Source organism: Phyllobates terribilis, unplaced genomic scaffold (genome assembly GCF_046119375.1).
Source record: "Phyllobates terribilis strain yellow unplaced genomic scaffold, ASM4611937v1 Scaffold_8__6_contigs__length_399053987, whole genome shotgun sequence".
Lineage (NCBI taxonomy): Eukaryota > Metazoa > Chordata > Amphibia > Anura > Dendrobatidae > Phyllobates > Phyllobates terribilis.
In genome coordinates, this window is record NW_027362768.1 from 121952760 (window position 1) to 121965842 (window position 13083).

General features: G+C 41.5%; 1 protein-coding gene across 6 annotated transcripts in view; it reads left to right on the forward strand.

Annotated features, from left to right (window-relative positions):
* PALMD (palmdelphin) overlaps positions 1–13083 on the forward strand; it is a 154286-nt gene that overhangs the window by 136899 nt on the left and 4304 nt on the right. For all 6 annotated transcript variants that reach the window (XM_073643252.1, XM_073643254.1, XM_073643253.1 and 3 more), the window contains 4 exons: positions 1105–1219; positions 8507–8531; positions 8977–9096; positions 9910–10905. In XM_073643252.1, the coding sequence (XP_073499353.1) occupies positions 1105–1219; positions 8507–8531; positions 8977–9096; positions 9910–10905 (1256 nt within the window). The remainder of the gene's footprint in view (positions 1–1104; positions 1220–8506; positions 8532–8976; positions 9097–9909; positions 10906–13083) is intronic.

The following is a 13083-nucleotide window of genomic DNA, read 5'->3' on the forward strand; positions in this document are numbered from 1 at the left end:
CTCTGTCGTGTGTGTACATAGGGCGATACTTCCCCATCACTTGCAATGGGACGAGCCCGCAGGAATGGCACCGGACTGGTCTCGTCTCTGACTATGGTCCCTGGCCGGAGCTTCTAACTACTGTATATTTTCTATGAAACGTGGAAGTGTTGCAGAGGGGTATATACCTGGCTGCAATGGTGCAGTCGGGCTCTGATTCATGCTGCGTGCCTACCTCTCAGGGCTGCGGAGTCGGTAAGCCAAACCTCCGACTCCAACTCTGACTCCACGACTCCGACTCCCTCATACACGGCTCATGTTTAAGTGATAAATTTACTGTAGCACAGATTCATCTCAGCTAAAAGTCTAGACCCTTAGATCAGGAATAGAACAGACATTTATAGGACATTTTAATAACTTTCCCAAATTGTTACTAAAAAAAATTCCCCACAAACTGCATTGAACTACTGTACCCAATTTATTATATATTTTAGGAGTTGGAGTTGGTCCATTTTATACCGACTCTGATTCTGACTCCACAGCCCTGCTACCTCTCAAGGTTTTTTTCCCCAAGATCGCTGGAGCCAAGGTCAAGCATTTTCTATGACCGATAAAGAGATAGCCAAGTACAAAAGGCTTCTTTTTCCAGTAGTCCCATATACAATGGGTACAAAGTGATTTAATTAATTTTTCCCATAATTTTACTAGTAATTATTATTTTCCTTTTTTCTACATATCCATACCAACGGCTTCTAATAGCTGGATGCAACATTACATTGAGATACTGGAAATTTGGTATAAGGCATAGTATATGGAGAAATGGTTCTGCTGCATGTATTTTCTCTTTACGTACATTTCCCGACTGTACATAATAAAGCGTCCTTGGGTGGATTATTCACTGATAAGTATTCCAGATTCTTTCAGTGCTACGTTAATTGCAGATTTCTTTGGGCCCAAGTCCAAGATGGAAGGAATGTAAGAGCATTAAATATCAAACAACTTAGTTAAAAATACCTATGAATGAAATAAGCTTGTCCAGTACAGAAATACTATGCAGATTACAGGAGTGTACTCAAGTATATTGGACGCCCGGCTCTTAAGCACAGGAATGTGTTCTCATTTCAGGCTTGAACAAGAAATCGAAGATCTAGAGAAGCAAGAAACCCAACTGTCTGCTAAAGAAGTGCGCGTGCTACAGAAGCTCAAGTCAGTGGAGCGAACGAATGAAGATATAATAAAGGTACGAGAAGGCTGATACAATGGGGTGCCATCTAGAGGATTATTTATCCTAAATTTTTTTACTTACAGATAAATCCATTAACTACATGACTGATTTCAGAGGTAAATCAATAGTTCAAGGACTGCACTCCTGAAGACATCAGTTCTGCTTATTGCTCAAGATTTCCAAATCCAAATTTGCACCCTGCACAGTGCATACTACTCTGTAGCTTACTAGTATTCACTGTGCTGGGTACAATTTTGGATTTAGAAATCTATAGAGATTTAAAATCACACTTCTATCAAAGTTTTTATCCTCTAAATATATTGCAATCATCATATTATATAGCACTGTGTACTTACAATTGCTCATTTTTGTCTTTCTACCCAGTTAATTCTTTTCTTTTGCATTAGGTCTATATCACGTGATTAAAAACAACTAGCTGAATCCTAAGCTCGATGTAGAAACATTAAGTCTCTATTCCATACATGAGTCCTCATTAGAATTACAAATCTACATACCTCAAAGTCCCTGGCAGCCCAGTTTAACCCCTTCTTCAACCCCTGACCTATCTTCTCCACTCCTCCCCCCTGCCAGGATCTTTGTAGCGATGTAGAATTGTAGTTCTATTGCTGACGCATGTAGGGAATTGAGACTTCCTGTTTTTATATAGAGCTTAGAAGGATTCAGCTAGTCAGTTTTTAATCATATGATATCATAGAGCTAATGGAAAAGAGAACAATTAACTGGGTATAAGAGCAAAATGAGCAATTGTAAGTACACAGTGATATATATTCTGATGATTGCAATATATTAAAAGGATAAAAAACTTTGATGGGAGTGCTTCTTTAAGCAGTACTAGTGTTTTCAGTAGTACCATCCTGGAACTATTGATATGTCTTCTAATGGGAGGGATTAGATGGATGACCCTGTAGGACCAATAAAAAATCGAAGTTTGCTACTTCCAATAGGTGTCACTAAACATTGATATTGACCCTTTAACCTCATTCTGGCCCAGTGCGTACTAATACGTATCTGTGCCCTGGGCCTTATGGGCCTGATACGTATTAGTACTCCTTGGCAATGTGTGCGGGCGAGATCGCCACCGGGTGTCAGCTGATAGTCACAGCTGACACCCGATGCTATGTACAGGGAGCGGTCCCGCATCGCTCCCTGCACATTAACCTCGAAATGCGATCTCAGCATTCTGGTGGCAAGAGGAGGTAAGCGCGATACTTACCTTCTCTGCCGGCGTCCCGCGGCGTCTGAGTCCGGTCCCGGATGTTGTCATGGTGACCCGATGTCATCATGACAACATCCGGGTCACCAGGAGGCAAGAAGTTACTTTGGTCATGCACAGTGCGCGGCCAAAGTAACTTCTCCCTGTGCAGCGCTGACATGCTGCATAGCACAGGGATGGTGCTGCATTCCTGTGCTATACAGCCGATTAGGCTGCAAAAAGTGAAAGTCCCATAGTGGGACAAAGTGTAAAAGTAATAAAAATATCAAAGTGGAAACATTTTTTTTTGTAAAAACATAAAAACATTAAAAAAAATAATAAAAAAAAAAATATATATATATATATATATATATATATGTATATATATATATATATATATATATATATATATATATTATTTTGTACCCATAAATAAATAAATAAATAATCTTATGAAAAAAATAAAAATAAACCAATAAAAGTACACATATTTGGTATCGCCGCGTCCGGAACAACCTGACCTATAAAACTATCCTGCTAGTTAACCCCTGTAGTGAATACGGTAAAAAAAAATAAATAAAAAATGAAATATAAAATGATGCTTTATCATCATACCGCCAAACAAAAAATGGAATAAAACGCGATGAAAAAGAAGAATGTAAATAAAAATGGTACAGTTGTCCCGCAAAAAAACAAGCCGCCATACAGCTCCAATGGCCGAAAAATAAAAAAGTTATAGCTCTCAGAATAAAGTGATGCAAAAACAATTCTTTTTTCTATAAAATAGTTTTTATTGTGTAAAAGCGCCAAAACATAAAAAAAAGCAATATATGTGTGGTACCGCTGTAAACGCACTGACCCGAAGAATAATGCTGCCTCATCAATTCCTCATTCCGGAATTGTTGGTTTTTGTTTATTCTGCCTCCCAAAAATCGAAATAGAAAGCGATCAAAAAATGTCACGTGCCCGAAAATGGTACCAATAAAAACGTCAACTTGTCCCGCAAAAAACAAGCCGTAACATGACTGTCGGCCAAAATATGGAAAAATTATAGCTCTCAAAATAAGGCGATGCAAAAACTAGTCTTTGCAAAACAAAAAAAGTTTTTTGTAGTGTGTGACAGCTGTCAATCATAAAAACTCGGTATGAATCCAGTATCACTGTAATTACACTGACCCAAAGAATAAAGTCGTTTAATCACTTAAACCGCACGAGGAACGGCATAAAAAATAAACTTTAGGGTTGGGCTACGGTTAGGGCTTGGGTTAGGGCTTGGGTTAGGGCTTGGGTTAGGGCTAGGGTTAGGGCTAGGGTTAGGGCTAGGGTTGGTCTATGGTTGGGGTTGTATTAGGGTTAGTCTTTGCAAAAAAAAAAATATTTTTTTTAGTGTCTGACAGCTGTCAATCATAAAAACCCGATATGAATCTAGTATCGCTGTAATTGCACCGACCCGAAGAATAAAGTCGTCTAATCACTTATACCGCATGAGGAACTGTGTAAAAAATAAACGCTAGGGTTAGGGCTGGGCTAGGGCTGGGCTAGGGCTAGGGCTGGGCTAGGGCTGGGTTAGGGTTGGGCTAGGGGTTAGGGTTGAGCTAGGGTTGACCTAGGGTGGGGCTAGGGATTAGGATTGGGCTAGGGTTGAGCTAGGGTTGAGATGGGGTTGAGGTTGGGGCTAGGGTTGGGGTAGGGTTGAGCTAGGGTTGGGTTAGGGCTAGGGTTGGGCTAGGGTTATGGCTAGGGTAGGGCTAGGGTTAGGGCTAGGGTAGGGCTAGGGTTAGGGCTAGGGTTAGGGCTAGGGTTAGGGGTTAGGGTTGGGCTAGGGGTTAGGGTTGGGCTAGGGGTTAGGGTTGGGCTAGGGGTTAGGGTTGGGCTAGGGGTTAGGGGTGGGCTAGGGGTTAGGGTTGGGCTAGGGGTTAGGGTTGGGCTAGGGCTAGGGCTGGGGTTAGGGTTGGGCTAGGGGTTAGGGTTGAGCTAGGGTTGACTTAGGGTGGGGCTAGGGATTAGTATTGGGCTAGGGTTGAGCTAGGGTTGAGATGGGGTTGAGGTTGGGGCTAGGGTGGAGCTAGGGTTAGGGTGGGGCTAGGGTTGGGTTAGGGCTAGGGTTGGGTTAGGGCTAGGGTAGGGCTAGGGTAGGGCTAGGGGTAGGGCTAGGGTAGGGCTAGGGTTGTGCTAGGGTTAGGGTTGTGCTAGGGTTAGGGTTGTGCTAGGGTTAGGGTTGGGTTAGGGTTAGGGCTAGGGGTTAGGGTTAGGGCTAGGGGTTAGGGTTGGGCTAGGGGTTGGGCTAGGGGTTAGGGTTGGGCTAGGGGTTAGGGTTGGGCTAGGGGTTGGGGTTGGGCTAGGGGTTAGGGTTGGGGCTAGGGGTTAGGGTTGAGGTTGGGGCTAGGGGTTAGGGTTGAGGTTGGGGCTAGGGTTGGGGCTAGGGATAGGGTTGGGCTAGGGATAGGGTTGGGCTAGGGAAAGGGTAGGGATAGGGTGGAGCTTGTGCTAGGGTGGAGCTTGTGCTAGGCTTAGGCTTGGGTTAGGGTTGGGCTAGAGTTGGGGTTGGGATTTTTTCAGAAGTTAAAGAAAAAAAATGACGACGATATAGCGACTAGTCTTGAGCGCAAGTGCTCGCTACTTGAGTTTGCATCGGGTGCTCCGGTATGCACCGTGTATAATGGGTGCTCGAGTGACATGCTCAAGTCTCCGCCCCAAATGTTTTACAGCTGTTATTCAGCCAAAAAAACCTTGCGGGGATTGCCTGCCATGCACGAGCAATCCACGCATGGTTTTTTTGGGTGTCTAATAACCGTGAAACATGCGGGGCGGGGACTCAAGCATGTCACTTAAGCACCCGCGATACTTGGTGCATACCCGAGTACCCGATGCAAACTCAAATAGCGAGCACTTGCACTCAAGACTAATAACAAACTTGTTCAATATGACCTAATGTTATAAAATTCTGTGTCGTACCTCTGGGTTCAAAATTTTCACTATACCACTTGATAAAATCCTTGAGGCGTGTAGTTACCGAAAATAAGTCACTTGTGGAGGGTTTCCACTATTTAGGCACATCAGGGACTCCCCAAATGCAACATGGCATCCGCTAATTATTCAAGCAAATTTTACATTCAAAAAGTCAAATGGCGCTCCTTCTCTTCCGAACTCTGCCGTGCGCCCAAACTATGGTTTTCCCCCACATATGGGGTATCGGCTTACTCAGGATTGCACAACAAATTGCATGGTGCAATTTCTCCTTTTACCCTTATGAAAATGCAAAATTGGGCGCTGAAAAAACATTTTTGTTGGAAAAATGTGAAAATGTTATTTTTACGGCTCAATATTATAAACTTCTGTGAAGCACCTGGGGGCTCAGAGTGTTCACCACACATCTAGATAAGTTCCTTGGGGGGTCTAGTTTCCAAAATGGGGTCACTTGTGGTGGGTTTCCACTGGTTAGGCACATCAGGGGCTCCCCAAATGCAACATGGCGTCCACTAATTATTCAAGCAAATTTTACATTCAAAAAATCAAATGGCGCTCCTTCCCTTCCGAGCCCTGCTGTGCGCCCAAACAGTGGTTTTTCCTCACATATGGGGTATCTGCGTGCTCAGGTAAAATTGCACAACAAATTTTGGGGTCCATTGTTTCCTGTTACCCCTGCGAAAATAAAAAAATTGGGTCTAAACTAACATTTTTGTGAAAAAAGTTAAATGTTCATTTTTTTTCTTCCCCATTCCAAAAATTCCTGTGAAGCACCTGAAGGGTTAATAAACTTCTTGATTGTGGTTTTGAGCACCTTGAGGGGTGCAGTTTTTAGAATGGTGTCACTTTTGGGTATTTTCTGTCATAAAGGCCCCTCAAAGTCACGTCAAATGTGATGTGGTCCCTAAAAACAAATGGTTTTGTAAATTTTGTTGTAAAAATGAGAAATCGCTGGTCAACTTTTAACCCTTATAGCTCCCTAACAAAAAATAAATAAATTTGGTTCCAAAATTGTGCTGATGTAAAGTAGACATGTGGGAAATGTTATTTATTAACTATTTTGTGTGACATATCTCTCCGATTTAAGGGCATAAAAACTCAAATTTTGAAAATTGCAAAATTTTCAAGATTTTCGCCAAATTTCCGATTTTTTTTTTTCCACAAATAAACGCAAGTGATATCGAAGAAATTGTACCATTATCATGAAGTACAATATGTCACAAAAAAAAGTCTCAGAATCAGCGGGATCTGTTGAAGCGTTCCAGAGTAATTACCTCGTAAAGTGACAGTGGTCAGAATTGTAAAAATTGGCCCTATCATTAACGTGCAAACAAAACTCGGGAGTAAAGGGGTTAAAGATCCTTGCCACATTACTTGGGATAAGAATCCAAACAAGAAGCTACATTGTTTTGGGGTGTTTGCCTCTCATAAGTGCAAAGCAGGAGAACTGTCTGGCTGGGTAAGAGGCCTCTGGCAGGAGGACCAAATGGTAAAGTTTTTCCTTCATGAGGGTGCCAAGTTAGTGCAGGGAGACTTAATGTCCAGACAATGTTCCCCTGGAAATGTAAACATGCAGAGTGAAGAGAGCATGGTCTCTAGTGCCACCTACTGGAAGTAGCAATCCTAAAAGTCAATATTGACTCTTTAAAGGGCCTTACCCTGTGACTAAGGATCAGAAGCCAAACTAGAAACTCCATTTTCAGACACTTGTTTCAGGGTGTTTGCCCCTCATCAGTACAAGGCAGAGGAACTGGTTTGGCTGGGGATGAGGCCTCTGAAAGGAGGCCTAACGGGTAAAGATTGTTCTGGTGGAGAGTGGCAAGTTGGTTTCATATTCTGACATTGACTTTTAGGATTGCTACTTCCAATAGGTGGCACTAGTGTCCTTTTTCTCTTTGTAAGGCTGTGCGCCCATGATATTTTTTTAAGCATTTCTGCAGCGGCAAAAATGCTGCAGAAACACTTAAAAACACATGGTAGAAGGCCTGCCATGTTCCCCAATGATAATCCGCATGTGCTGTGCACACGCTGCCGAAATTTCCGCTGCGGATTATCATTGCGGAAAAAAATGCAGCACTACCAATTATTTTGCGGAAGCGCTGCGTTTTCGCCGCCATTGACTTGCATTGGAACGCATGGATTCCGCATCACTGCATATGTAGATGCGCATTCCATGCGTTCCAATGTGCGGATGGTACCCGGGTGTGGAGGACAGGAGACTCTCTTCCGGACCCCGGTACCATAGAACCTGTGAAAAAAAGAATAAAATAAAAAATAAATGTTATATTTACCTTCTGGCGGCCCCCGCTGAGCTCGTTCTCCCTTGCCGGCAGAATGCGGTGGACTGAAGGACCTGCGCTAATGTCAGTCATGTGACGGGTCACGCGATGCTGACGTCGGCAGGTCCTTCAGTGTACCACGATCTGCCGGCAGCCAGGACGGAGCGAAGAAAGACTCCGGGGGCCATCGGAAGGTAAGTATAGATTTATTTTTTTATTTTTAACCATTCTTTAAGGTCACACTATATAAATCCATGCCTTTTGCATGGATTTATATAGTGTGACCAAGTTGACAAGCACTTTCCAAGCGACGCTAAAATCGCTTGGAAAGCGCTTGACAACCCGCATGCGGAAACGCTTGTGAAGAACGCTTCACATCCGCATGTCCCTGGCAGGAAAAACGCATGTACAATCCGCATGCGTTTTTTCTGCCAGGGAGATGCAAAAATGCTCAGGAAAAATCCAGAGCATTTCTGCATCGTGGGCACATAGCCTAAAGGCTATTTGCATATTTTATTACAATAGAGAGCATTGCATGGCCTATAAGTCTCCTTAAACCAAATTGGCACTCTCCACAAGGAGAAATGTTACATTCCTTCTTAGATTCCATAGGACCAGACACCCAACACCAATATTCCAGTAAATTAGAATCTCTCAAGCCTGTGAGAGAAAACAGTCTATCATATACTGTAGGTTGATTTTCATACTGTAATAAGAGTGATAATCATGTAATAAAACCTCACTAGGCAAGTAAAATATAATTAGGGAAATAGTTGATACTTCAGCTACAATATTCCTCTTTGCGTTGAACTATATAAATTCTTATCTTTTTTGTCCTTTTAGGCTGTGAAAGCTGAAGTGCGAGAAGGTATGTATTGGTATTCTATGTTAGAATTTATTCCTTTACGATGAACCATTCTATACCAGATACTGAACTAATGTAACTTTATAACTATGTAACTACCCTAACGCCATTTCCCCAGAAGAAGCGAGGAGAAACGGCGTTGGGGTACTGGGACACGGAGCCTGAGACTTCTAAGGTGGCGCGTTTGATATAGATAACTTATCCTTATATGTTCTGCATATTATATATGCCACGGTGAGGCTTTTTTGAACCTGGGATCACCTTAGGCTAGCCATTTGGGTGGGGGATTAATTTACCCCTTATTACAGAATAACTCTGGCACTTTGACTTCATACCCTTGGCTTTTTGTCTAGCATTTATTTTTTCAAGGGACTATTGTGACTTTTTTTTTAATATTTATATAGAATTCATAAATTACAATAGTTATTTTGATGTTTATTTATGCTAGATCCAGAACCAGTAAAGGATATCTACGCTGGCATCCCTGACTTACCGCCATCGTATAAACCCTCATTTATCAGAAGAATGGAGAGTGCGCAAAATGAGAATGGGGAGGAGGCGAGGAAAGGTATGAACGGTACCAAAACCCATGCACAATGATTGATATGATGGGATGTGGAGTTTTTATGGGATCAGAGACCGCTTTTCTCCCCGATTTACTATGTTTAGTAAAGTAGTAATAATTGTAGGCATCAGTAGAGAACAAATACCATGTAATAGGTCTATAGCATAATGTACAAACTGAAAGTTTAGGCTCTGTTTACATTATATCTGAAGGAGGCTTTCACAATATATACCTCCGAAAAAAGCTACAAAATATGCCCCATTATTGTTGAAAGTGTTCCCCCAGTGAAAAAGAAAGTTGCCAAATGCCTCCTTATGCCAAAAGGACACTTGTCAAGTTAATCTGGCCCTATGGATAAATTCATCATAAACATTGGGGAACTTTTCTGACGCACTCGCTAATCCTACTACGAAAACACACTGGGTCCAATTCATCTTTAACATTCTCTTTTTGTCTAGTGGTATTCATTGACTGTTTAGTACCAAATTTTTCAAAATGGCGCACATGGTTCATAAAATTTGCATAAAATCAAAATTGCTCTAAAAAGACACAATTGACTATCAGAAAGAATCTACCCACAATGATGAACACAAAAATACAAAAAAAAAACACACAGGTGAACAGATATAAAATAATTTTTTTTAAAAGGCACAAATTAGAAGAATAAAGCGCAAATTAAAAATAGGCAAGAAACAACAAAAACTAGACCCAAAAAATGCAATAATGAATTGGCCCCAATGTGAACAGAGGCTTAGTTAATTGTACAATGTATGTTAAACTTAATCTATTATAGTAATGATATATCTGTTTATTTAGCATTATTTGCCATGGAGATCAAAGTCGAGAAAGATATGAAGACTGGAAAAAACACGGTAATATCATCAATCCCGGTGCCATCTGAAGAAATAAAAGACGCAGGAATAAAAGTCTACGATGACGGCAGAAAGTCTGTGTACGCAGTAAGCTCTGAAGGCAAGATGGTAAAAAATGGTGTAGATAGTCTTGCCCCCATAGAAGTGGAGGATCTTTTGCGGAAAGCTACGGAAAGAAGTACACAGTCTCCCACGGAGTATCACAAACCGGTATTTTCAAATCCCTTTCACAATTCTGCCACCCACAAGGGTCAAGTCTCCCCCAGCTTAAATGGCCACAGCTCCCCAGTGACAGTGGACCATCAAAACGGTCATAATTCTGCTTTTACAGAAGAGATACCCATAGTTAATCCATCCGTTTCAGAAAATCTGATGTCTTCTCGGCCAAGAGTCATGACGCCGAATGGACAAGCAACTAATGTCGAATTCCAAGTCAAGGAGGCACACCATGAAGCAACCTTTAGGAACTCGCCGGATGACATCACTAAATACCACCCGGCTGAATTGGAAGATAACATCCACTACAACATGGTCCATGCTACTCCCTGTTATGTAGATGACAACGAGCCAGTTACCATGATCTTCATGGGGTACAAGCAAGCCGATGAAAATGATAGCAGGCCGCTGACAGATTATGAAGGGGTGATCAGGGCAGAATTAGTTGTTATTGATGATGACGAAGAGAATAATAAGGAAGAAGAAAAAAGAGTTAACGAACTAATTAATGTGCCTGACACTCAACCACTCCATATTTCTAATCCTTCCATCCCGACCAATACTGTACAAAAAGTACCAACACACAATATTGCAATGCACAGTCCTCAGCCATACAAGAACTCCATATCCTTGCGAGAACAAGATGCAACCTTGGGGCCCCATAGCTATCTCCCTGTCTCCAGTCAGAGCATAGCTGACGGTACTGAGGACCCGTCCCTAACAGGTGAGAAGCCTGTCAACAAGCGCAAATGCTGTTCTCTCATGTAATGTTTTCGTGCCTCCGGACCATGATGGTGCCTCCGGACCATGATGGTGCTTCCGGACCATGATGGTGCTTCCGGACCATGTTACATAACTGAGAGTTTAGCAACACTGTCTACTGAATTAAGAAATGTTTAGGTTTTTGTAATTCTTATAAATTCCCTATAACAATTTATCTACAATTTCCTATTCATACACGACCGGGGGGTACAACTGCATTTTTAATGTCAAAAGTCTTCTGGCCTTCAGGTCATAGCATCACCAAACTAACCTGTATGGTGCATCCATAGGTAAGTGGTGAGAACCCCCTTGAAGATGATCATCGCATGCCAGTATGAATCTCTGCCAACTGCTGCTGCTGAAATAAGATCCTCATTTTGTGACCCTGTTTAATTGAAGTCGCTTTATCGGCAGCAGCAGGAAGCATGAAACATAGACAGAAATGTTTCCTTAATAGTGTAATAGCAAACATGCACAGGAAAGGCATTCTGCCATGTTTGATGCGATGATTTCTCTCCAGATAAATCTGCATGACCACAGTTGTTTCATCAATGGAATTAATAGATGCCCAATGTCACTATTTTCACAAAATCCCTCATTCTACTTTACTAAGACCATAAGTTAAAAGATGTGCTAAGTCTTGTTTTACTGATCCAATGTATGCAACATTTGCAAATAGTCCTCAATAAAGGAGAAAAAAAAGTTTATTATATATAAATCATAAAAAAATCTAACTTACTAATATATTTTAAAGAGTAAGCGTTATTTTAATTTTTCCTACAAATCAATACTACATGTGAAAATAAGAAACGTTACATCTTATTAGAGAAATTTGCTTCTTTCTCCTCCTGATCTTTCCTTTTAAAAATTCTCAATTCACGGGTAAAATCTATCTTCAGTGAATACAGATTTACCCATTACTGAGATATGACAGTTGGTGCTCATAAAGTTCTATGAAGAACTGCAAGGGTACGTGCACAGGTTAAGTATTTGTAGCAGACATTTGTGCACCAAAAAACTGTGTCTCTTGGAATGAAAAATGCTGCGTAAAGTACTTTGCTGGTACAGTAATACCCTGTAGGTTTTTTTTTTTGCAAAAAACACAGGAAAAATGAGACAAAAACGCATTGTGTAGTGAAAGTTATTTTCAGCTGTACTATTGATTTATTAAATTAAAATTTACAGTTATGCTTTAATTATCAAATCTGTTTGGATTATCCTGGTTAATTTTTTTTTAAGATCATTAATAATAAACAGTATTTTTCTTTGCTACTTCACAACGACTAAAAATTCCTACCATTTTGTGTCTGAAGACATTTATGTCCTGATGGTAACAGACAAAAAACCCTTTGCAGTCCTGTGACATTCCCTTTTTCCACTATCTCCTACTTGTTGCTTGCCTATAAAGTTAGCAAAAATTAGAAGAGAGTTGGAAGTATGACTGCATGTCGTCACGTCCTGGCGCCCCGGTTGGACGAACGTCACGTCCTGGCGCCCCGGTTGGACGAACGTCACGTCCTGGCGCCCGGTTGGACGAACGTCCATAACACCTGCAAATTACATACCTGCCAGGGTGTGTGCACAATCTGCAGGTATCCTACACCTGTACTGTTTGGTCATGCCCGTGTCCCGGCAGGTATGGGGACCTGACGTCATTGGCACCGCTTGTTTCGCAATGCGAAAGTGAGCTGCGACAGACCACCGCTTGAAGACTATTTGCAGAGTTGCACCTTTTTTCTTATTAGATGCATTGGGACAACAAATATTGGTTACAGATATGGACATAGCCGTTATAAACGTGGGAAATACTGTAGATGAGTGGTTAGGGAGGCATCTCCCTTCGCTCAAGATGGAGCATTTTTAACAATCCAGAACATATTCATATTTTCTGGATTCTCCAGACTGGACATCACAGCTCATTCTATGTGGTTCCTTGTTGAAGTCGTCCCTTAATGATTCACTAGTAGAATGATGGATTTTGGCTAAATAATTGGAGATTTCTTTTCAAAACTAAATGAAAATATGCTATCCCTCTGAAAAGCACAGTAATGGTCACTTCATTGTCTCAATGACAGAAGAAATGTAATTGACATTTGGAAACCCATTTCTTTGATTTGTGGATTTGCTTTCACCAGTCTGC